The 26,708-nt window shown below is 37.0% G+C and overlaps 2 protein-coding genes across 2 annotated transcripts; both read right to left on the bottom strand.

The window, feature by feature from the left end:
* Positions 1–40: 40 nt before the first annotated feature.
* LOC308706359 (uncharacterized protein C17orf114-like) lies at positions 41–7,730 on the bottom strand. Its single transcript, XM_081391953.1, has 3 exons — positions 7,601–7,730; positions 2,905–3,003; positions 41–1,378 (listed from the first exon to the last, which is right to left on the bottom strand). Exons 2-3 carry the CDS (start codon positions 2,984–2,986, stop codon positions 1,206–1,208), a joined length of 255 nt encoding a protein of 84 aa, XP_081248079.1. The 5' UTR covers positions 2,987–3,003; positions 7,601–7,730; the 3' UTR covers positions 41–1,205.
* A 5,677-nt stretch (positions 7,731–13,407) lies between these two features.
* Positions 13,408–18,094, bottom strand: tm4sf5 (transmembrane 4 L six family member 5). Its single transcript, XM_081391944.1, has 5 exons — positions 17,841–18,094; positions 16,274–16,354; positions 15,484–15,626; positions 15,082–15,274; positions 13,408–14,081 (listed from the first exon to the last, which is right to left on the bottom strand). The coding sequence occupies exons 1-5, from the start codon at positions 18,009–18,011 to the stop codon at positions 14,064–14,066; spliced, it is 606 nt and encodes a 201-aa protein (XP_081248070.1). The 5' UTR covers positions 18,012–18,094; the 3' UTR covers positions 13,408–14,063.
* Between the last annotated feature and the right edge of the window lie 8,614 nt (positions 18,095–26,708).

Genomic DNA, 26,708 nt, shown 5'->3' with positions numbered 1-26,708 from the left:
CTTTTCTAAAAGAATAGCATAAAACAGCTTGTTTCTTTTTGACAGTTTTATTGTTTTACAATCATCAATGAAAGCAAAAGTACATGTGATGTTTTTATTCTATTATAATTTAGTTTAGTTGCTGTCTTTTTACTCATTACAATTGTTATTTCTTTAGAAAATTTATTTACACATTGTTTCATACAAAACATACAAAAATATCTTTCATATTAATTGTGACTTCAGAGGTGTAACATGTCTTCTGTTCTTTTTCTGGGTTAGGGTGTACAAATACATATTTAACATCTAACAAAACACAAATGTTAATACGTGCACATGATAAAGTGAAATATGGCCATATGCACATAATCTAAAACCTGTTATTCAAACATGTTGAAACGGAAGCAATGAAAAACATCTTCACCATTCACTCGACTGGTTTTATACATGCAATGAGAAAACCTTTTAAAAATGTTGAAAATGGAAAAACTTTATAATTACACATTAGTTTTACGTTACATAGAAACAAATACTTTTCAAACAAAATGGGTTTATGATGGGGTCTGTTTCAGAAAGTCCTGAAATCTATACATCATAAAAATGAACAGCTTGTATATAAGGGCTAGAAAATGGAACTTGCATAGAAAGCAAAATAAGCTTTATAAACCTTTCCGTTTGCGTGAAAGAAAAAAACATTCAGTTGCTTTTACAGTGCACTGACATTATAATCAACGAGGCAAAGCATGGTTAAATTTGACAGGCAAAATAATCGGTAAACTGCTAAACAAATTCATATCTGGCTCAAAACCCTCAATTGCCTTAAGATATCGGAGTCTCCTCTGATAAAACCAACCAGAAGCATCCAGTTCAGATAGTGTAGATGCATATATAGCAGAGATGGTGGAGGGCAGATGCTACAGGCTAAACAGAACAAAAAAGCACTTGGTGATCATGTAAACGTTGCCCCTAAAAATGTGTTTCACAATTTCCCCCTTTACCAAATTCCACTCAGCTGTACCGTTACTGTTAGAGAACATCAAACACTTATCTTGACATTGTTACAATGCATACAGCTCGTGACGCTCGTGAGTGTCCAAACTTGTTCCTACTAATGGCTCGTCCTCCAGTTCCCCTCAAACAATCTCCAATGAGGGATTTAAACTGGATTGGGGCGGTAAATCTGGTTTACTTTCAAGGATTCTCCAGGGATCACTTGCAGAAGAAAGTTAGTATGTGGCGTCCACTGCATTGATGTTGCTATCCATCTGGTGCCGAAGCGAGAGCCGAGCCTTGTGGGAAAAATAGGCCTGTGGGCAAGTTGGACTGCTGGCGCTGTCCCCTTCACTGCCCCAAGAGGTGGTGGAGGACAACCGAGGCTTCAGCTCTTCACTTGCCACTACTGAAGACACAAGTAGAAATGAAAATAAGTTAGAATGGAACGTAAAGGGTTAGTTCACCCAAAAATGAAAAATTCTGTCATTAATTACTCACCCTCATGTCGTTCCAAACCTGTAAGACTTTTGTTCATCTTCGAAACACAAATGAAGATCTTTTTGATGAAATCTAAGAGCTTTCTGTCGCTCCATTGACAGCTACGCAACTGACACTTTGATGCTTCAAAATTTCATAAAGAGATCGTAAAACTAATCCACATGATTTGAGTGGTTTAGTCCAAATTTTCTGAAGAGACTCGATCACTTTATATGATGAACAGATTTAATTTAGTCTTTTATTCACATATTAACATTGATCAGCGAATATAAACAGAAGCTCAACCGAACCTGCTTGATGCGCAAGAACAAACCTCATTGGTTCTTGCTGAAGCTCAAACCTGATGCGTAACACGAGAATGAACCTCATTGGTTCTCGCACATCAAGCGAACATGCTCGAGCTTCCCTTTTCCACAACTGATGTGTGAGCTGATGTATGTTTATATGTGGATAAAAGCCTAAATTCAATCTGTTCATCATACAGTATAAAGCGATCGAGTCTCTTCAGAAAATTTGGACTAAACCGCTCAATTCATATGGATTAGTTTTACATCTCTTTATGAACTTTTTGAAGCATAGTTGCGTAGCTGTCAACGGACGGACATAAAACTCTCAGATTTCATCAAAAAGATCTTCATTCGTGTTCTGAAGATGAATGAAAGTCTTACGGGTTTGGAACGACATAAGGGTGAGTAACTAATTGATGACAGAATTTTAATTTTTTGGTGAACTATCACTTTAATCTTTTCTGCAGCAGTTTATTTAATCTACAAAAGAAGCGACATCGCCATCTACCAGGCATTTGAGGTATTATATATCGTTTACCCAAACGTGTCAACAAGGCTACTCTATGCGAATGTGAGGGCATTAGCAAATGTTTCATTTATCAGATGAGGACATGACTGAAACCGAAACCAGCACGTCCAGTGTAAGTAGGCTCTGACCATTTCATTTTACTGAACATTAATTAATTTATCCATTATATTAAAGATACCTTTTCTAAGGGTATTGCCCTTTTTGAGCTCTTTACTAAGACTTTTCTGAGTGTTTGTAGTCGACGTTTAAGAAGCTTTGTGTCGACCTTGATTTATTGCAACATTGAGGTGTTCACTTTTCTATCGATTTTAGAAAATAAACGTGATTGCTCTCCTCACAAATCAACTGTTTCTTGTTTTTCACTCGTGTTGAAAACTAGTGCATCTTTGAGCCTATACATTCAGTGCGAGTAATAAAATCAGATACTAGTCATTTACCCAAGTGACACTGGAATTGGTAACTTGTAATGAAGTTGTTTTCGCTATGTGTGTTTTTCAGGTTTACACTTCACATTAGAAAACACCGTTTCCACTGCTTGTATTTTAAGCTACCAGTTTATCATTTGCCCATTCTCAAGTACAATTTGGCATTATGAAGTTTGATAATAATAAATCTCACCCGTCTCAGGAGGGCACTGTCTTTTGCACCTCTCCTTGCAGCGTCTGTAGAAGGGGAAGCACTGCAGCATTTTTACACCCATTTCACCAGCAGGTGGCGCTAAAAGACAAGAGAAACACCTGTTAGACAAACCAGTCCTTTGCCTGCAGACTTTACTCTATCATTCATAACAACAACCCAACCAAATAGCGTTTCTTTTTGAACCAGCAGTGGGAAAAAGTCGATTGAAATTGGTCTTTCTTACAGTACTGTACTGTAAACAGCTGCAGTTTGTTGTGTTTATTAGTTTTCTAAAACTCCCCAGTGACCATGGGTTTTATGCATAATCTCATTACAGCCGTGTGTGCATGCAGACTTCAACTCAAACTCTAATCCCATAGAGCGACGTCATTGGATAGACTGACCGGAGACATCCGATCTAATAAATCCTTGATTGGGAATTATGCGCCAGGTCAAGTTCCCTGATTGAGACGGGTAGTTTTGTAAAGATAGGCAGTTTGTAAATCACTTTTAAAGGGATAGTTCACCCAAAAATGAAAATCACCCCATGATTTACTCGCCCGGCCTCATTCTTCTTTCAGACGAATACAATCAGAGTTATAGTTTGTTAATAAACTCATGTTTGAAGTGATGCACCCTGCAGTTGTTGAATATGAGAGTTTACAGAGGGTTTAGTTGTACGGCTCAGTTAACTTTTATTAGAACCTACAGCCAAAGACAAAAGAGCTTTATGTGACTGAGTGGCCAATGCATCTCTTATCAGCTTTTTTTCCATGGTTTTGCATAGCCTTTGGTTTGTAGTATACAGGGTTAATGGTTAATTTTTAATGACTTGGCTTTTACACTTCTTATATGCTCTATGAATTCTGTCTGCTCCAGAAACCAATGTAATAAGGAACACTATAGTGGCCGACCTGCATAATATTCTTGGGTGCATGTTTGCACAACAACAAAAAAGACATGCTGAATGGGATGTGGGATCACAAACTACAACAGAGCTTGTGTAAAAGGTCATTAGATCATAGTTGTCAAGCATCCAATGCAATGCATGCAGGGCAGAAAGATGTTTTCCATCCAGCTGCATGTCTCTCACACAGAAACATATTGAACTAGTAGAACGACTGTCACAAAACCATGTCACCACACGCCACAGAAATATGGACGTTTACTGTCATGTATAACTCTGTTCCCACCCAACCCTCCCCTATGATTTATGAGTGGTGAACTCATAAATCATTGGAAATCTGTTTTCATTCAGCTTATTAACTTGCCTGAGTCTATAAAATTCAGATTAAATGCACTTAGCCACTGCTAATGTTTGAGTTTGAGTTATGATCATTTTGCAGTTTCATATCTTCAGATTTTGATTATTTAAACAGTCAAAATGATAAGAAAAAATAGTTTGGTTTCACTCAGTTTTGTTTAATTCAGTTTTTCAGGTTTCAGCAAAATGTCTTCTTTTCATTATAGGCATAAAGACTACTGATGAAATGATTTGCGTATGGCAAACTATGTCGAAATAACCTCTTCATAATCTGTATTACTACCTCAGATGGTTTGCATCAATAACCCAAGAAACTCTGAGCGTTTGTGAAGAACATTTTGTCCGAAATATTTTCCAATACTGACGCTGAACAGCAAAGGTGAATGTTATTTTTATTAAATTTCCCTTGGTTCCAGTAAAGGCGCACACACAGACTTACACTTTTCCATTACATCTCGTGCCAATCATATGATGTGCATTTATCCGTAACCATTCCTCTCTTTTCTTTTCTCCTCTCAGTCCTTTTCATAACTCACTCAAAACATAATTAATGCGGAAGGGCATGTCGGGGGAATTGCAGGTTTTTTTCTTAGTTCTCTGTGTGTTCATTTTCTGGCAAAATGCATTAGTGACAAGGCCCAGAAAAATGTTTGGTAAAAAGAGGGTGAGGAGGCATTAGAATGGAGAAAAGTCTTATTTTTGGAAAGAAATGACGCAGAAATGACGCAAGACTTGTACAATTTTAAGTTGTTTGCTTGTGACATAGACATGCACTTGTATACATGTCCTACAAAGCAGATGCAAACACATACACATCCTTATAGGGTGTTTAATCTAGACTTGATGGACCTCTCCATGTCATTTCCTAAACATTGCGAGCCATGTGTTTGTGTATCTGTATGCCTGTGTTTTGTCTCTTATAGGTTAAGTACACTCTGAGAACTGCGGCTTAAAATGGTTTGGTAATCTTTACGACACTTCTTCATTCCTCTTTACCTCCATCTGAGACTCTTTTCTGAGAATGGGACACTTTATGCACACATCCAATTATACACCCGCAAATCGCAGAGTATTCTCGGAATTGCGTAGAATTCCAGAGGTTTATTTGAATGCCTTTTTTATTATTATTATTATTACAACCACATATTGTCTTTTGGTTCCTCTTTACTGTGATGGTCCACTTTAGAAAATCTACTAACTTTGAAACTACATCTCAGCTAACTCTCATTAGAGCATTAGTAGAAGACTGGTAAGGTTAGGGTCAGGGTTAGAATAAGCTGACATGTAGTTGCAAAGTTACTTCTAGTCAGTATAATGTCTGTTGGTGGAGCATCAAAATAAAGTGTTAGCAGATATTAAGTAGACAGTCTACTAATAATAGAGTTAGTTAACATGTTGTTGCTAGGTACAGTTACTTAGTAGAATGTCTAAAGTGGACCATCGAAATAGTGTTATCTGCCTTTTTTCTCAACAAGCTTGTGTGTTCATTAAAGTTTTTCCTCAAGGTTAAAGAAGAAAAGGATAACAAGTGCATTCACACTTATTTAAAATCCCGCCACAGGTTTACACATATTAATACTGCAACTTAGTTGTACTTTTTACATATATAAAACTATAAGCTTTAATTGAATAAATTAGGTAATCATAATATACATTTTTAGTATATTTGTGTCAGTATCTGTCTCTACTTAAATGGTGTAAGAATATAATACGAGGCTGACAGCCCTTTTCTTGGCCTGCACTCTTAAAAAATATATATATATATTTAATTTTTTTTATTGGGATGGTTCCATGACGAACCTTCAACATTCATGGGATCTTTCCAGTGCACAAAGGGTTATTTATAGAGGAAAAGGGTTCTTTAGATTTTCTTCACACTATAAGATATATTTTAAGAACTGATCCCTAATTAATTGGTAAAAAAGGATCATCATACATTTGAGTGAAGGATCTTAATTTTCTTATTTAATTTTATGATTTTGATTTCTGTCAACCCCTACACTCTTAAAAATAAAGGTTCTTAATTGGCGTTGATGGTTTCATGAAGAACCTTTCCATTCCACAAAAGGTTTTTTATAGTGAGGAACGGTTCTTTAGATTATTAAAATGTTCTTCACAATAATAAAAACATGGTTCTTTTTAGAACGTTTCCCTAAAAGGTTCTTTGTAGAACCAAAAAATGGTTCTTGGCATCACTGCGAAACCCCCCTTTTGGAACCTTTATTTTTAATAGTGCACCCCACCCCCCGCGTGCCCGCGCACACGCGCTTTCCCATTGAGTATTTTTGTGTGTATGTGCAGTACGTGACGCTCGGCTCGGGCACGCGGTGGTCCACTCGGGCGATGGGGGGAGAGGGGACTGTGTACAGGCGAAAGCATATCAATTATTAATTATCAAAGAATGTTTACAAAATCTCTAATGATTTCCATATGCAAACAGCAAGGCTATTCTTGGTCCAGACGCATCATTCGCTGAAAAGTAAGCTACGTTACATAAAATCTCATTGCAAGAGATCAGCCAGAGTTCAGGAGAAAAGTAAATCTCTTTAAGGGAAAAGTAAGATAGGACTAGCCTACCTGAGCACCTTCTTTGCTGTTGTGATGAATAAACGTCTAACGAGCAAATGTAATGCTGCCTGAATGACTAGAGTTCGTGGATTGATTTATTGTTTTAATAATGAATTTAACCCTCAGGGAATTCAACCTGTCAGATTTTTTGTGGTACACGATAAAATGAATCTTTTTTATAAGCTATACTGTTAAAAATAAATAGAAGCTGTGATTGCCAAAACTGTCTTGTAAACGATTTATTTTGGTTGCCGTAAATAAAATAGATGATCAAATATAAGGTCACGTGATGAATGAATAGACCTATTAATCAAAATTAGACTTTCTACGCAATGATAAACATGGGCAATGCAGTGTTACATACAAAGACAAAACAAAGCAGTAGCCTACCTAAACAACCTAAAATATAGCACTCTGTAAATGAATAATTATAAAAAATAAACAGCTTTCATTGTGAAAATACAAAGTGACTCATATTTTCTAAACACACTTTTAAAAATGTTACTGTAAAAGAGTATTCTTGTCGAAAGCAATGTATATTATTAGGCTTTACTGCACATTACGAGTAGTTTAACAGCCTAAAATTATGGTTATTGTCTGTTAAATTGAATATAGCTAGCTTACATACATTTAAACTAATTATCAGGCCAGGCTTTTACGTTGTTTTCCCTTTAAAATGACATACCTGCAGTCCCTGAAGCAAGTTTGACAGTATTGTGAGACTGACACTCCCACTTTTGACACACACCTTCAGTGTGTCTGTGTTTACCCTTATATGACTGCGAATTTACTTTGGAATTTGTACGCTATTTCGGTGTTTTTAAAATAATGTTAATAAAAATGAACGTAATCAACTGGACTCACCGATTGGTTCTTGCACGAACTTCGTCACTGTCACGCTGACAAATCTTCAAATTCCAAGTGACTTCTCACAACTCGCTGGCAGTTCACTGGCGATGGCAGGACCCGTTCAGTATGACAACATGGAAAGCTTTTAGTTTTGAGCACACTGAACGTTCAGCTTTAAATAGCTTATCTGAGCAGCACGCCCTGCCTCCTCCTCCTCCTCCTCCTCCTCTTCTTTCACTCAGTTTGCTATAGTGTGCTGGCAGGTCTCCAGTAACGCATGGCATGGGGAAACATTCTCACTATTCAGGATCGATTCATGAAACTGTATAGAGGTTTCAAACGTGCAAGGACTTGAGTTTCTTGAGTTTTGGCTTTGAGTGTTGCTGGTAAATTGCAAATGCTATATATTTTTCAACCACATGCATGATTAATTTAATTAGTGGACATGTAAAGAAATACAAACCCAAATGATAGCAATAGATGGGATTATAGTTCTTTTGAATATCCTTTGTGTGCTGTGACACGTTCATGCATTCTTAGAAGTCATTGAGAGAATATTCACCTCCCCTCGTTTTTCTCTCATACTGTATAGCCTATACTTTAAATGTTGTAATGCATAAACTGCCCTCACAGCCATTATGATGTTTTAGTGTTTTGGATTTATAATAATTTTTTAATTGTTTAGACTTTTTTTTACAAAAATCTTAGATCATAACTCTTGGCCATTTGTTTTTATACATATAACTACATGTTTAGGCATCATGCTCTTAAATTCAGACACCCAGCATCATTGAACACTCCGTATCTAATTAAATCACAGTAAAAAACGAAGTGTCAAATTAACACTTAAAGTGTTAATTTTAACACTATACTTCGGATCACATATGGTCCCAATCTATATAGGCTATAGTATAGCATGGAAAATTCTTATGAGTTAAAAAAGCTCATCTTTACACTTTCGAGAAACGCATACCAGCAACACCAGCATACCGGGAAATGTGTATTTACGCCCTTATTCGTTTTGACAGCCTGTTTGCTGTTTTCACCAGTGGAAATTTACAGAGGCCAATTCCAAAGGAGAAACGGATTAGAATTCTAAACAGCAAGTCTGCTGCACAATCTGGGTTGAAGGCCAAGGCCCCCCATTGATGGTCATTAGTATTGTGTGACTTGGTACCAATAGCATTAATCTGTTTGCCACTGAACAGAGAGCAGTCTGAGTTTGTCCTATAGCTCTGAAGGCGTTAGTTTGGAGGCTGACTCAGGAACAGTGTTAAAAGGGTAAATAAACCCTGAGATTTTCTTTGAATTCTCATTGTGTAACGTCCAAATCGGACAGCAGGAAATTGTTTTATGAGTTGTGGTGGATTTTATTTCTTCGGTTCATTAGCTGTGGTCTGATTTGCACTCTGAACTCAATCCCCTTTAGAACACACTCCAAAAAAAAAAACAAGCAATTAAAATTCTCATTGTTTTTGACTTGGCCCAAAAAAATGTTCTCTCTGAATGAAGCCAATTTTATGTTCCATATTTAATTTCTCTCTCTCTCTCTCTCTCTCTCTCTCTCTCTCTCTCTCTCTCTCTCTCTCTCTCTCTCTCTCTCTCTCTCTCTCTCTCTCTCTCTCTCTCTCTCTCCTCGTCTCACCTGTTTCTCCTGTTTAACTCCTCCCCTTTTTTCCTAACTTTGACAAGCAAGGTGCGTGAAGAAGAATTTTGCAGATCTGAACTGAAGCATTTTCAATGACTGACACACATAAGCATTCAAAGTATGCGCACATCAAAAAATACCTTAGGCAGGTGCGTGATCAAATAAAGCACTAGAGTGAACAAAAACGGGCACACTGTCACTGCTGCTTCCACAAATCAGTTTATTAAAATGTGCAACGTTTCGACCCAACACACATAAGCAGACAGTGAATTGTAAGCCAGTGTCTGAAAGAGTGGGATAAATCACTCATTAGTTTTCATTTTAAGCTTTTATATAACAAAGTACCCAGATCCAGATGAAAACTGATCTCAGACCTGCATGGAGGGTTTTAACAAAACTGAGAATTTAAATAATTTCTGTTGTATTAGGCTACTGACTCTCTCCTTCCTCACTTTTAAAACTAAATATCCTTTTATAACTTTGTTAAAATGGTTGTTCAATTGAAAAAGGGCGTCAAGCACCTGCACACCTATAATGCTTGGCTTATGCATCCTAAACCCTGAAAACCTTGCTCCTGCAAGTAAAGAACATGTTTAAACTGGGATTTGACTGATACCTCATGAGTGATTCGTTGGCCCTTATGCAGGCTGTTTAATGAAATGGTGTTGTTGAGGTCAGATATCACAGGCTAGGAATAGCAACTGTGCAAACTATCACAGAAGTGAGATGAAACAATCAAGGTCACAATTACAGACAGCAGTGCATTGTATCATTCATGCATGGGGCAAGCAAAGAAACTGTTTCTGTTTATGTAATACAACTTTTAACATTTGATTCTTATAATCTGTTATTTGCTGAAAGCATGCAAGGCTGATTTTCTATAAGTCTGTATTACAGTAAATAATTAAGATTCATTATTAATGGTTGGGGGAAAGAAAAAATGCCATATGTGCCATATATTCTAACTATTATGTCAGGTTTTCCATGGTGTTTCCCCCTTTATTGTTGATGGTGTAGCCAAATCTAATCAACTCTCTTTGTTTTGTGTGACACTGAGAGAAGATTAATTACTTAGATCAATGCCATCAACTGTAGTACAGCAACAGAGCAGCAAGATGTATCTTTATTCAGTGGAAAGAATCACTGGTAGATACTTGCTTTCAAAATACCATGACGGGTAAATAAGCGATAGTAAAGAAGAAAAAAAATGTGCTTAAGTTTTGTAGGAAAGCACAAGCATTTAACACAAGTGTGAATATAACAGAATGACAAAAACCTGCAGAAACCTAAAAACAAATGGAACGCCTGACAGCTGTCTTTGAGTTGGCACATACACACTCTCAGAGGACAATGAGTGATTTCATGAGTGTTTACTCTCTCCTGCAGAGCTTACACGCATGCTGTTGCCTATCTCACGTAGCCAGACCTTCAGACTGACGATGGCAGGTCTCCATCGCAGCTTTCATTGGCCAAGAGGCCAGAGGCTGTCTGATTGACACGTAAAGCAACCAATCACGTTTTTTTTTGTTCGGCGTCATGTTTAGAGGCGTGTCCCTAACAGACCAGTGTGTAAAACTCTTGGACGTGTTTTAAAGAGTCTATGCTGCAAACTTTACATATTTCACATACTTTTCAAAATCCAGCATTTAGTTGTATTTAAGTTGCATTTGGTTGTAAACACGACGGCGTTCTTCTTCCATGAGGGGGTTTGGCTTCCCGGCATCTATGTTTCCAGGCGGACCGTTAAGAACGCGACACACATTCAACCAATCAGATGACGACTTCAAAACTCCTTAAGTGTTTCCAGTTTTGTGTGCCTTATGCATTCAGCCAACGGTCCGTGGGCGTGACGTCTGAGGCTGAGAGCTGTTGCATGGCTTCAGTGCACAGCCCTAATCCAGCTCAGATCGCTTTTGACCAGTTTTCCCACCCTGTTCTCAACTAAAATATCCACTCCCCAAAACTGCCCCTCCAATTTTTTCATGTCAACAATCCACCTCCCCGCCACACATTATTCCCTGGGGCGTGTGTGAGCTCACAAGTCAGCGTCAAATTCCTAAATTCACAGATGTTACTTGTCATTTTAGTTAATGAGTCATACTGAGAAAAACATGCATTGATCCATCAGGATTGCGATCCAAGTTTGTGCATGTATGTTGCATTCTTAGAGACCTATTTAGACAAATCCTCTTTAATGTCATCAGGATTAATGGAGTAAATGGAAATACGATGTAATAAACAGAATGATGTCTGAATTTAAATGTAACTTTTTTGTTCAAAATGAAAATGAAGTCAATACATCATAAATTCTTCTTATCCTACCCTGATTTACTATGGTAAACCTATTATAATTGTTCATATTTTAGACCATGTCAGGATGGTTTTCGCGGGAAAATGCGTACATACGTCACTTGTCCGTGCGTCTTTGTCACATCCGTAAATAGAGAGAAGTTGCTCCGGCTACTTTGACGTGTGTCTGGTGTGGGAGTGACAGAGATTAGTTTCACAATGAGTGAGAAAAGTAGACATGGAGCAGTTAAATCTCCATCCTCCAGGGAAGAGCTCGAAGAATCATAAAACAAGAATCAACATTGACTTGTCTTTTTGGAGATGGCAAGAACTGAAGGATTTGAAATGTTGTAAAAGCGACGCATAGATTACGGTGTTTTTATTACTCATCAGGGGAGTAAGGTATTTTATTGAACAGATAAATGCGCTTAGATTTGTAGCGCTCATTGTAAAGCATTATCTATCGTGAAGGCTCATTTCATTATGGTTGTTGCAGCGCTGGCCTCGAATTTATTTTCAAGGAAGTACCGTGTGTATTAATGGGTAAAAATACAGTAACGACTTGAGCTATTCAGCTTGAGATCCTTAGCCTATCTTTATCCTAATCTGGTTATATCTCTTAAAACTATAGTGAATGTTTTATCAGCAGTATAATCATATTCATTCGCACAGTCACACAGAGACGAAGCACAACCAAAACAATGTCCCTCTGCAAAATGCATGCAGTTTTGTTTTTTAACCGCTAGAGGGCCAAAAGTTACATAGTGTACTTTATTGAATTCCATAACATCGGTTCACAAGCTCTGATCCAGCGCTTTTCTGGTCTCCATTGTTGAGGTTGATGAGTGTTTTGTGTCTGTTCTCTGTGTCTAATTGGTGGACGGTCATTGAATTAGTGTGGATGGGTCCATGACAAAGCTTTCATTACAACCGCTTCTTTCCCTTTTTGTCTAATTATATGTGAAACAAAAATGTCATGCAGTTATTATAGGGCTGTGTCTGAGTGTGCATGCGTGCGTGTGTGCGTGTGTTTACATGCATGATCTCTGTGGCCATAAGAACAGAACATCCTTTCCTGGAACACTCTGGCTGGTTTGAACAGGTTGTCTATACATTAAGCTGACGTAGTAATGTGGACTAGGACATGCTGTCGCCTCTCCGCCCTTGTGGCTGAGGCATGTGTAGTATGTCTACATCAAATCAGTAAGCTGGTTTTGAGATTCTCCAGCCTTTATCCTATCTTGGGCTTCAAATGGGTGTTTGTGCAGCTATAGGATTACGTGGAAATTCGAGTGGAGGACTGCTGTGGTTACAACGTGAACACAGGGTCAATAGACTTTATATTCATATGCAAATAACAGTAGACATTGCTGAGCGCTGTGAAAGAATCTCACGCTCTTATTGAGAATGGACCAACATTCCCTGGTTTCAATGTATGAATGTTGTCTCAGCTGCAAATCTGGCCTTCACCAACAGGGGGGTTTGACCTACAGTTTTTGCTGTGTTGCAAGATCCGGTTTGATCCGGTGTCACAATAGGGATACAACAGTGAAAGCAGTGATTTTAAAGAAAATAGAGAATGGCACAGATGTTGAGATGGGAAGCAAATTTGAACATGTTGGCTTTATCAAAGCATTTAAAAAGCAAATGGGAAAACAGCCAACACATGCTGTCAGAGTCTCAACCCAAATGCAATGGAAACAAACTTGATGCCTCCTGCCAAATATACCAGAAAAAGAAAACACTCATGGGTATTTTTGTAACCTGTAAAGGAAATCTTATTCTCATGCAATCTGATGCCAAGTCTAAAGATAGACATTGCTTATTTTAAGTTAATAATTTATGCCACCAAACTAAGTTTTATGGGTCATGAGGGAAGCATAATACATTTCAGAAAATCATGTTTATTGTGAAAGACAGTTGCTTTGGATCATTAGGACCTGATTTGTTATCCAAAATGCATACGTTTTAGTTTTAATAAAAGAATTTCCACACAATTTCTATCAAAATCATGGTAGTTTTGAGCTTGATATTTTAAATACAAAAGGTTACATGGGTCAAAAACAACAAAACCAATAAAATTTGCTCATTTCAACCCAAGAAATAGAGAAAATAATCCATTTAAAAGAGACATCAGTAGCAATCATACAGGCCTTCATTCAGTAAAAGATGCCATTAAACAAATATTTAAAATATACCGTCTTTATGTTGTTCTATTTGGAGATTCAGTGTGAAATTATGTAATGCAATAAAATATATATATTACAAATGTTAATGTGAGGTGCGATTAATTACAGAAAACGTGTGATTAATTCGTTTTTTTTTTTTTTTATTGATTGACAGTTATAATTTACTGTTACAATAGTACTAGAAAAATACAGAATAAAGTTAAAATAAGGTTAAATTTACACACAACAACCATTTTTAGTGATGCTTATTGCATTATTTATAAGCAGTCTGTGTGAAAGCTCTTGTCCTATTATTCCAGATCAAGATCGTTGTTTTGTTTATTGATGTTGTTATTTCCCTCCTTGGCAGATCTCACAGACCTCCTTCATCCTGTTGTATACAGAGAAAAGAGATCAGTCTCAAAGCCCAATATATGAAAAACACATCTAATTATTTTAGTGTTGAAGAGGTCATTATTTCAGAGGTCTTAAAGGTTTGGATTTGTCTGTTTTTGATTGACCTCAAAGACTAAAATGGTAACCGGTTGTAATCAGTGTTGGGGGTAACACGAGTTACATAATCGGATTACTTTTTTTCAAGTAACTAGAAAATAACTCATTACTCAAACTGTATATTAAATACATTTATCTTACACTTACTTTTTCAAATGAGTAATGCAAGTTAATTTGTTTTCCTGTTTATTGACTAACAGCTCTCCTGTACACGTTGAGTGAAATCACGAGTAAGAGGCGTTGTGTGAACATGATGTACTGTATGTTCTAGACGTGAGCATTCACTCATCTCACTTGCACAAAAATAGATTCAGTATTCCTCAAAATGAATAAAAACAGTGAAGTGCAAACTCCGAATATTACACAAACCTGCAATAATTAAATATGTTAAATGAAACATATACTTTATGAATTTAATCTCACATTAATGTCTTTGCCGCTGACATTCGATTATCCAATTCAATAACTAATAAACAAAAATGATTTTAGATAAACATCACATGTTTATTTTTTGTTTTCATTGCTGAATGTTGTCGTGAAAGACCCTTTACATTTGCCAAAAATATGACTTTTGTTACTTTTTCTCACCAGCCCAGTTGAGAAAAAGTAATGCAAAAGTAACGTAACATATTACTTTCCATAAAAAGTAACTAAAAAAAAGTGTTACTTTTAAGGGAGTAACACAATATTGTAACGCATTACTTTTAAAAGTAACTTTCCCCAACACTGGTTATAATACTGGTTATAATTCCTGTACAAAAAAAGTGTTTCTCTATTACAAGTCAATGTTGTTTTTGCTCAAGAAATTACGTTCTGTTTAATTTTTTTTTTTTTTTATGTTAATGTAAATGCTTTTTCAATGTTTATGTAAAATGTACCGATTTTCTTTTTCGGCAGTCTCCACAGAGGCAGCCCACGCATCCGTTCACGACCTGAATGACACAGAGTATCATCTGTAGCAGAGCCAGACCCAGAAGTATGGAGAACAGCACAATGTGCCAGAGAACCATATTCTCGGGAAACACACATTTGGACCATTGAGTCTCATCCACCAGGTAACTGCTGCTGTTACTGTTACAGCGAGACAGAAAGAAGAGAGAAGGAGCTTTAGATGGAGTGCAGGAGAAGGGCCTCATCTAGTGGACACACAATCAACTGCAATTTTGACATTAAATTCACATTAAACGTGCTGACTGTAGTATTATAATTATCTATATTAACAACTAAACTAACTCCATTGCATTCCTTTGATTTTTCTTTTAGGTTTTAAGTGTTCTTACTCTGGTTTCTCCTCAAAGGGATATTCCCATTTGTCACCCAACACTCTGCATTTTGGCCCAACAGCCAGTGCTGCAATGGCAACACAACCACAGTAGGCCGACCCAATAATGCCAAATACAGACGAGAAAACAGAATTCAGCATCTGTACAAAACAAAAACTGCATGAAATCAACAATCAAAATAGCCTTATTATTCTGGAATATTTTCACATTGTACATCTCCTCTATAGTGAGTATCTTGTTGTTAGTGAGTCAAGTCAAGTCAAGTCACCTTTATTTATATATAGCGCTTTTTACAATACAGATTGTTTCAAAGCAGCTTTACAGAGATAACTAATAAAATAATGCAACAAAGTTTGTGTCTAGAGGAAAATAATGTCATAGTCCAGCTTAAGTTAGTTTAGTGATGGTTCATTTTTGTTGTGAAAAAAAAGAGTTCAGATGCAAAAGCCTCTAAGTGCCATCTGAAAATTTCTTTTAGAATGATCATTTTTTATCAAGCTTGTATATTTAAGTTAAGTAATTTCACTTAAATGACAATTCATTTTCATTGCCATTTAAGTGAAATTACTGAACTTAAATATACGAGCTTGATAAAAATGATCATTCTAGAAGAAATTTTCAGATGGCACTTAGAGGCTTTTGCATCTGAACTCTTCATATATACATTCATATATCCACTCTGGAGGCAACCATGATGTCATCGTCTCAGCTAAGTTCAGTTCTCATATAATGGTGTCAATGCAGGCAGATCAATAATATTGATAGTGATTTTACATATTTTACTCACACGGCAACGGTTTCCACAGCAACCTGCCCCACAGCAGCCTTTGCCCCCGGCTCTGATGGCTGAGCAGCTTGGACACATCATCTGATGAATGAAAGTGAGTGGAAATTTACTTATCATTAACTGTGATGTCAAGGTCAGAAGATTAGCTTCAAAGCAGTTTTAAAGAGTGTTTGTATTTCTTAATGATACAATTATCATATCTTAGTGTATACTTAATGAAATGTATCATCAGCTCATTCTGGCTTAAATATAATATATAATACATACATACTGAGGCAATCTCACTCAAGAAAGTCCACCGTTTGAAATAAGTACCTTGAAGAACCTTTACCATGCATTGAATCTTTACATTGTACCAAAGGGAAAGGGTTCTTTTGATTATTACAATCTTACAAGAAAAGGTCACAGACTCATGCTTTGTGCAAATACAAATATTACAGAAAACATGGAGTGAGTTTGAAATGTAATTTAGTGCATTTTGTGGGGGAAAACACTTAAACTATTACAAATAAAGGTTCCAAAATGGGGTTTTCACAGTGATGTCATAGAAGAGCAATTTTGGGTGAACAGTTCTTAAAGAGACAGTACACCCAAAAATAAAATAAAAATCTGTGATCATTTACTCACCCACCATTGACTTCCATATGAAAGAAAAACAATCAGTAGGGGCCAGCAACTAATTGGTTACCATCATTCTTCAAAATATATTCTTTCGTGGTCAACAGAACAAAGAAACACATACAGGTTTAGAACAACTTGACGGTGAGTAAATAATGACAGACTCTTTATTTTTGGATGAACTGTCCCTTTAAGAGCTATTCACTCAAAATTGCTCTTCTATGACATTGCAGAGAAAACTCCATTCTGAAACCTTTGTTTTTAAGAGTTTAAGTGTTTTCTCACACCAAAATGCACAAACCTACACATCAAACTCAGTCCAATTTTTCTGTAGCATTTCTATCTGCACACATCATGATCCTGTGTAAATGCAATTATTGCTTGATTGATGTGATGTAACTTTACTCCGGATTAATCCATTATGGTCATATCCAGGATGTTACAATGTCAATAAACCAATTTTTCAGGGTGTGGGCAGTGAAGCTCTGCATGCGTAATAGGCTCTTGTTTCTAATAATAGTACTTAATCGCCACATCCTTGTTCCTCAAATCAAAGGTTCCTTTATTCAGATACATTCCCCTAACTACAGTGCAGTTTCTTATAATAACACACAAATGATTCAACAATTCTATTTCTCTTTATCAATCGTTATGCCATATCATATTCAGTAAAGAAAATGGCACATACGCACAGAGGCCTGTAGTCAGTGTGTTTGACGTATCTGATGTCCTGTCTAAAACATAGGGGTGAATTCAGGTTGAGTGGGACACATTTTGCCATTGAGATGACTGGGAAAAAGTGTCCCAGTCAACCTGAATTCACCATAAGTCAGTTCTATTCATTTGACTAAGTTCCTATAAATTCCAAATTAGTTTTCTCATTAAAAAGCCAAGTTCAGTCAACACATGAATGATATGACCATCAAATCCAGAAAGACTGAATACTCACAAATAGTCCTCCACCAAGAACACCTCCCATAAGCCAGACCTGCAGGGAAATCTGGTCAGATTCCAGGTTTTCCCCATTAGGGAAGAATAAAAGTATATTGGCTATTATACACAAAAAAGCCGAGGGTAGAAGTATTAGCCCCACTAACCGCGCACACTTTCCAGTACACATTGTGATGAATCTGTATTAAAATTCAAAATATAAGAGAAATTGTCAAAGGTTGTGCTGTTCTCGGCGCGGCTCAGACTCTGACTGATACCACCGAATGCCCTTTGAGACTTGACAATATTTACAGTCCTTTTATCAGTGCCATTTATGGTCTGTTTGCACAAAAGTGGGCAGTGGATGAAGTTTCTTCTTTATAGATCATTACTGTCTAACGTGTAGTGATAAGTGGCTTGAGTCTGGTTGATCAATGTGAGGACAAGAGTTACAGTAAAGCCATGACAGAACAACAAGGCCCTGTTTTACAGCCTATTTCATAATAACTTGTGTTATAAATGGCAACTATATGACTATATTTATTGGGTTAATGTAAGGCCAGTGATATTTCTACTTCTAGTTACGTAATTTCTCCTTCATTCATTTGACCATCTTTACTGATGTATAACAAGCATGATTAAAACGTTTAAATAAATAAATTAACGGTTTGTTGGAATAACAGTTGTTTTTAGAGATGTTCTTTACCCTTAAAGGTTGTATTGAAACACTCGAAAATACTGACCAGTACAATATTTTTATAAATATATACCAAATAATATTTTCTTTTCAGACAAGTTGCATGGAATATGAATATAACAGAAATACTGTCACACTTATAAGACAAGTTTGTCTTCAGTTATAATAACTAAAACACATTGGTTTGAGTCAAAGACAATAGCTGGATTTCCATCCAAACTTGAAGCAAATCTTTTCAAAGTTCGCAAAAAACATTAGGTCATTAGGTTATAATTAGGTTAAGTAGCTTCGAGCGGATGATGGTGGTATCAGTAACAAGTAACCAACAGTAAATAAAACTCCATCAGCGGAAACAGCCGATTAGTTACGTGGGTTTAATGCTAATCAGAATTTATTCGGCAAATGCGTTTCCATCTCCCATTATTCAAATTAACTATTTTTCGCACAAGTCAAAAACCACCTCAAGCCAGCTTAAGTTGTTTTTTTTCTGCGAATGATGAATTTTGTTTTTGAAATTTGCCGTTTCCATCACAAGTTTCTGATGCGTTACTTCAAAATGTGCATAAGGGTGATGGAAACATGGCTTATGTTGTGGTGACTGAATGAAGCCCCGCCCCTTTTCAGTGCTGCGCTCATTGTGTTCTGTCTTCCTGTTTGTATTTCCACAGCATGAAGGTAAGATCTTACGGATTTAAGCCAAATTTATACTTTTGCGTCGAACTCTCACCGTAGCTACGTTGTAAGCTGTGTGTAGCACGCGTAGCCTATGCGCACTCTGACGTGCACTTCTCCAAAAATGTAATAACGCGTCAATTCTACGCGGACTACAAGTGCTGTGATTAGACTGCTATACCCCTCCATCAGGTTTCACATGCTCCCTCTACATGTGTAATTGCAAGTCACTGTGGACAACGACGCAGAAATATTAATGAAAACTGACGCGTAGCCTACATATTTTTTTTTATTTTTTATATTATAAAAAAATATATAAATCAGCCTTTATGAATGAACCGCTCGTTTTAAAATCTTCCTGGTCTACTGAAATGTGTTATGATATCAGTTTCAAACATTATGCTCCTGATAACTTTCGTTAACTCTAATAAGTAGCCTAACTATGCTTCACCAGCCAATTACTCTTCGACAGCGATACCATAGAAATTTAAGGCTTGTTCGACTTCATGCAGCTCTGCGCAGACCGATCGGCGGCTGACTTAAAGCAGTGCATGCCGGTTAGAAATTTTGTCCGACTTGATACAGCGCCGACACCACGTGACTGTGACGTATGCCATCAAAGTACCGCGAGAGCGATTCGAGAGTAGCCGGAGAACTCAGCCAGCGCAGCTTCTCAAGAGCGGCTGCACTGGGCTGCACGTGGGCTGATGACGACACAGCTGTTCCACGATTGGCCGGATTCACCGCATGACAACGATCACGTGTGTTTCGTGTTTATTCGAACACTTTTAGTTCCTCTAAAGCTCTCAAATCAGTTTTTTATAACAGTAAACACTCTTTTCATGTCGTTGCGATGTTATATTGTGTCATGTTTATCAAATTAAAACTGATTAAAAAACGTAGACTCCACTCATTAATAGTAGCTTATGTTGAACTGTATTCAAAACAGACGCTGTATGAAGCAGTAGCCTACATAAAGTACTGAATGAAAATGTCTCTGAAACATCTGTGTATTATGGCAAATATTGCATTTCACTGCAGCTGTGGTAAAGTATGCAAACACCACGTGAGTGGTCACTACGGGAACCAGAAAGTGTCCGACTTCACGTCTCCGTTTGCAGCTCCTCCCCGCCTGCACGCGGCTACTCTCGCCGATCGGTTGCATCCAGCCGCAGCCGATGTCGAACACACCGATACAGAGCAACTGCAAAAACGGAACTTCAAAGACAAAATTCTAAGATGGCTGCGAGTGGCGCATAAGGTCTATTGACAAATCGCTAGCGAGCGCAAACATCAACATGTTGATTCTACAATAATAATATTTTTATTCTACATTTTTCTGAGCTGGTTAATTGATAAACATTACATAAAATATATTTTAATAACATAACAGTAGGCTACACCAATCTTTTGGGTTCTAAAGTAAGTGGAAACTGGAAATATTTGACCTCACTGGTCGCGTTACATATCACGTAAATTTGTAACGCGTCATTATGGGGCGCACTTGAGCATCGGTCGCGTGAGGGTTTGCATCGGACGTGTAGTTTAACAAGTGTTACAGCTCGGGATGGAGGCAAGGTGAGTAATTTAAAACATTTTGTTTAACATTAATCGAGATCAAATGTTATTTGACATGTTTTGTCTAAGTTGTCGACGGTTTGTTCTCAATCGGTTGTTGCTAATTGCTATTTGAATTCTACATGTAACGCTATCCAGTTAACATAGGCCTAATGTTAACTGGATAGCGTTACATGTGATATTCAACATATAATACACGTTGTTTCAACTTTCAAAACGAAACGTTATGTATTTACATCGGGATGTTGTCTTTATTATTGCGTTATTTGAGATAAAATACAGCCTATGGGTTGATGTATGTGACATGGCCTGCGGGTCCGATGATTATAATTAGTAGAGTTAGCGTCGATGATTAGGCTCATAACATTTTGTGCGAGTTACTTTTCCGAATATTCTGACTTGAAAGTTTAAAAGTTGTTGAAGGGGCTGGCTGTGTGCATGTAACGCGAAATGTTTGCAATGTTTATTGATGCCATGTCAAAACGGTTGGGGGGAAATGGCCTTGTTTATCATCAGAAAAAAAGTCACGATGTCTGTTCTTATTTAGTTAGTTATAGCGTTGTTGTGTACAAAGGTATTCCCCTTTCAAAGTATTATAAATGTTATTATTTATTTACATGGGTTTCATAGTATAGGCCTACGTGTCAATGTGGAGCTATTGGGAAGGCAGTTGCATTTCTTAATTTGTCCACTGGGGAGCAGACCGTAACTGCAGGCAATGTTTTACATTAACTTTATAGATTCTGGGAATTTTACCTCTGCTGTCATTGTCTTAAGTTAAGCTATTTTCATCTCCATTTGATACGTTTGCGATTCATTTTAAAAAAACTCCGGGAATGATCCATTATCAAAGCGCTCAAGTATCCAGGTTTCTGACTGGAGAACTAGTACCTCATTAGCATGTCCGCTCGCCCTTGTCTCATTGAAGAAACTATCATTATGTTGTAACTACGTGATATGATCAAGCGTTTAAATAATAACTGTGTACTCTTTTTATATTTTGGACACAAATCCGTTTAGAATTTAAATAAATAAATTTTTCACCGTCGTCATGTTTGCTGTTTCAAAGAATCTGGTTGCTACTGGTGAGGGTTTGTGGGTATCGCTTCTCGGCCTTTTGGCTAAGATCAAGTGTAGTATCTGTTCTTATCAGTTTAATATCTGATACGTGCCCTACCCGGGCACCATATATTAAATTGATTTTTGGATCAGGGAGATGGAATAGGGGCTTGCTCCGTCCACTCCACGCATCGACCCGGTATTGCAGTACCTCCGGGAACGGTGCACCCCCCTAAAGTGGTGAAAAGACAGAATATCTTAATTCTTTTGCATTTTGTGTTATAGATGTGCATTATGAGCTATGGATAATTTGTTTGAATATGATTCGCGATAGAGTTGGAAGAAACGTTCGAATCAATAGAACCAATAGTTTCGTTAAATTATTCTCTGATTCTAAACGTTCGAAACGCCACACACTGGTTCTTTCTGTATCTAACTTGTACTTCTCTGAATAATGTTGTATTTTATCACTTCGCTTGTTGTGTCGCTCCTGTTAGTCGTTTTGAATAATGTGTCTGCTAAATGAGTGTAGTTGTACAATCGGACACTACTAGATTTCCTCGAAATAGGTTATGCTTTTTTTAGTGGCAGTTTGTGTGAGCAACCAGGAAGAGACGTCTGCTTGTCACGTGCTTCTGCAAGCGAGTCCTTTAAAGGGACAGTTCACCCAAAACATTCTGTCATGTTTGTTGGGAAGTTCAGGTTTTATCAATACAGTTTTTCATTATACACTGAAGTTAGTTAACTCATGCACACAATGCCCAGATCAGTTGTAGTCCAATTCGTGTGAATGTACATGATGATGGACAAAGCTGAGCTACAATAACTTCATATAGAACTGTCCAACTAAATACTAAACAAGGACAAAATTCAAACTTACAGATAACCAATGAAAACGTCAGGTGGTGTTGCATCCACCAATCACATGTCAAGTGCGTGATCACATATCAGGCTAATATAGCCTCTGTTTTATGGTAAATTTCTAATCAACATGTTCAAAAACAAAAGAAGAGGTACAATGACAAAAGAAAAAGCACATTTTTGTATTTTAATCTCTTAATATGAATGTACAAATATAACAAATATAGTTAAAAAAACTATTTTAATCAAACTCCTGTGTTCTGTGATACAATCCCTTAAATGACGACATAAACTTTTGCAAGGGCGTTGTATTAAATGTATGCCATTTTTTTGGTATTACATGTGATGAAGCTTGTAATATTTAGATTGTTTTTATAGATGGGATGGTCATAACTTTGAATATTATTTTGTAAATTGGCAGGTAATGCAATTGCCACATTTAGTTTTTTTTTCCTGTGACAGTCTTGGTCAAAGAGCAAGAAATATCAGGGACAAACTAGTTAGAGCCTGTTGCCCAGGCTCTAACTAGTTTGTCCCTGATATTTCTTGCTCATTTGTAAGCAATAGTGAAGGATCTTTAAATGTATATTTTAAAGACAGGTCATCCTGCAGAATATGTCAGTATTTTTTCACCAACTTATTTATATTGAAAGTTTTTGGTGCATATGTTGTACAGTATAAGACCTGACCTTGATGATATCTTCGTACTTTCATTGGAATGTAGGCAATCTTCACGACTTCTAGTTTGTACCTTTTGTTCTGCTGGTGAGAGCCACTTTTCCTTATTTCTCTCTTTAAAATTTAATATAATTTGATTTTTTTTGTCTCATATTCATCACTATCCTCACAAATACGTTTTATTCTTGTGTGTTGACTTATTGGTAAACTTCTTTTTAAAGAAACAGGCTGAAAACTCTTGGCATGTAACAGTATATTTCTAGCTGTTGGTTTTGTGTATAAAGATGAAAAACAGTGCTCAGTTTTATCCGCTGAAGCACATGCTTTACTTTTAGCTTTTGAAGTATTATAAAGAAAAATAATAATTTTAAATAAAAATAAAAAATAATTGTAGTATTATCTTTTGCTGGGTTCCAGGCCATGTTGGACTTTCAGGAAATTAACGAGCTGATGCAGCTGCTAATGAAACTCTTAATCAGGAAGTTAATGTCAAATTCCTCCCTCAGATATTAGACCGATTATTAATCGATGCATATTGAATAAGTGGCAAGAAGAGTGGAATATGTGCAAGAATAATAAGCTATATGAAACTCATCTGGAAATTACAAACAGACTTTTTATCACTCTTAAAACTAGACTTGATCAAGTGGTCTACACCAGATGTCATATAGCTCATACAGGTTTAACCCATGCTTTTTTGCTTAAAGGTGAAGACCCAACTTTATGCATGTTTTGCAAGATTCCCCTCTGTTAAACATATTTTATTAGATTGTCCTGGACTTAATACAAGTCGAATGCTCTTTTATGAAGTTACCTCACTTAAGGACTTTAGTAAGATTATGCAAGATTTTTTTTTTTTTTATCATATGTTCATTTAAAAAATCTTGTTTAATAGGCTATGATTTGCTGTTTTTGTTTGTTTGGTTTTTATTTATATGGTATTTGTATTTTTGTAATTTAATTCTTGCCATGAAAAATAGCTTTGAATGCTGACATGGCACTAAATAAAACAACCTGAATCTAAATCTGTGTATAAAGATGAAGTAAAAATTTTAAGTATGTCCAGGAAATTAATTTCTTCCATGTTGAAAGTAAAAAAAATAATAAATATTAAACCAAAAAAAGCGTGAAAAATGGTAACCAAAGTAAAAACACATCAATGTATCTATTCCACAAAATGAAATGGGATTATTATATAGGTTATTTCTGTGGTTTAAATAAATAATAAAAAAATCTAATAATCTCACAAAAAGGCAAGCAAACCTGTGTGGCATTTGCTCCTAATAATTCATAATGTCAGACTGAGCTCTAACCTATTTTAGGTTGGTCTTCTGTCGAATTAGAAACTTTAATTTACCGGAGTAATATTTTATAAATGTTTCTCTACTTTACTTTAGTTTAAGTACAGGAATTATGTCCACCACGAATCAACCTTTCATAATTAATTTCTCTTGCCAAATGCAGGATGTAGGCTCATGTTGAATTGTCTGTGCTGTGCATTAAAGTGAAGACAGCTCCGAACGCATTTCCTATGTATGCCTATGAAAGACGGTCGAGCCAATCAGAGTAAGTATGGGGTGGAGTGACACGTGTAGCCCCGCCCCTTTCAGGCTGCATCCAGGTCTTTCTCTAAATAGCTCCCTCCGGAGATGTTGCAAATATGGCTGCTGAGTAAATAGACTTTTCTTGAAAGGGACTTTGGAAACCTGATCGATTGCTTTGAATTAAATGGACTTCGTAGTGGAGTCTCACCGTGGTTGAGAATGATGTTGCCTTCAGTGACTCCTCAAGAGGGAACGTGTACAACTCATACTTACCTGGCAGGGGAGACACCATGATCATGAAGGTGGTTCACCCAGGGCGAGGCTCAGCCATTGCACTCCGGTTGTGCTGACCCCTGCGAATTCCCCAAATGTGGGAATCTCGACTGCATAATTTCTGGTAGTGGGGGACTGCGTTCGCGCTCTCCCCTGATTTACTGGTACAATAATAGAGTTGAAATATGCAAATTTTCTAAGTAGTTACTTCACTTATTTGAAGGCTGTGATGCTCTCAAAATTAATCTTTCTTTTTAATTTATGAATTGGTACAGTAGTGTCTATGACATGGACTTGATGACACAGTGGATTATTCAATTAAACACAAGAATCAAGATAATAAAAATCAAAGTAGAAGGGGCAGGAAGTAAATATGTTTCTCTGATAAAGAAGGTGCTTAAGAGTTTTTCTTAATATATGGTCACATTTTTTAAATCTAGTGTGACCCCACTAGGGTTGGGTATCGATTGGGTTTTTTACAATACTGGTGCCAAATCAATACTTTTAAAAGTACTTTTAAGTTAGCCTGACTTCGTCATACTCATATTCTAGTCAGAATGTGAGTCTGATACCGCTTCATAGGGCTTTGATTATGGGGCGTGTCTCAACCGAACCAGGGAAAAAAAAACCTCTGCACTCAATTGGATAGACCTACAACCAATCAGAGCAACGGGTTAAATGACGCATGTTCTTCATTCATATTTTTAACCAACAAAATGTTGCGGCTCTCTGTTCCTCTTTTAAAATGAATGCGCTGTGGATATCTTCTATAACAGACGCGATGGTGGAATGATGTTTCATAAACAAAGTTTAGGAGGAGCACGTACAAATAATCAATCCAATATCAACTTGTCATCAAACAATACCATGTCTAACGTTACCCTTTCTATCAGCATGAGGAAGCATATTCACTCTGTCAACTTACCTAACACTCCTTGACAGTTTTCCAGCATCCCTCCACCACCCCGAATCCTCACTTTTGTCTTGGCTTGTTCTCTCACAACCAGGAACATGGGGGGAGTATGGCTACCGAGCCCACAGCCCTCTCCTCGGACAGCACGTCATATACGCTTTTATTCTATCTGACTTATTTGTGTGAACTCGTTAAATCTCATATAGGCATTTATTCTATCTGACTTATTTGTAAGTGTGAACTCGTGAAATCTCAATTCTCCAGCGGCAGTCATCTTTGTTGTAAACTAATTCAACCCAACTGCTCTTTGATGACGTGGGTGATTACGTAAACGCAGATCATCTGTCCATCATCGATTAAAGCCTGCCCTGGCAATTTGATTGGCTCGGCCTTCTGGGAGCCGAGCATAATTACTACTCAATGGATCGAGTCCAGACCGAACTTCCCGACCAAAAAATGTTGTGGGCGGGGTTCGGGCTGGCACCCAGGCTACTTTTAAGTACCAGTGCCTGAACTGATGCTTTAAAAAAACAAAGAGCCACAAAACGACAGTGGGTAACATTAAAGAATGGCTTTTTTATTGAGAATTTTTATTTTATTTTTTTAAATTGA

This window comes from Scardinius erythrophthalmus (genome assembly GCF_964197995.2).
Source record: "Scardinius erythrophthalmus genome assembly, chromosome: 2".
In the NCBI taxonomy this organism is placed as follows: Eukaryota; Metazoa; Chordata; class Actinopteri; order Cypriniformes; family Leuciscidae; genus Scardinius; species Scardinius erythrophthalmus.
This window is presented reverse-complemented; position numbering and strand designations above follow the sequence as displayed.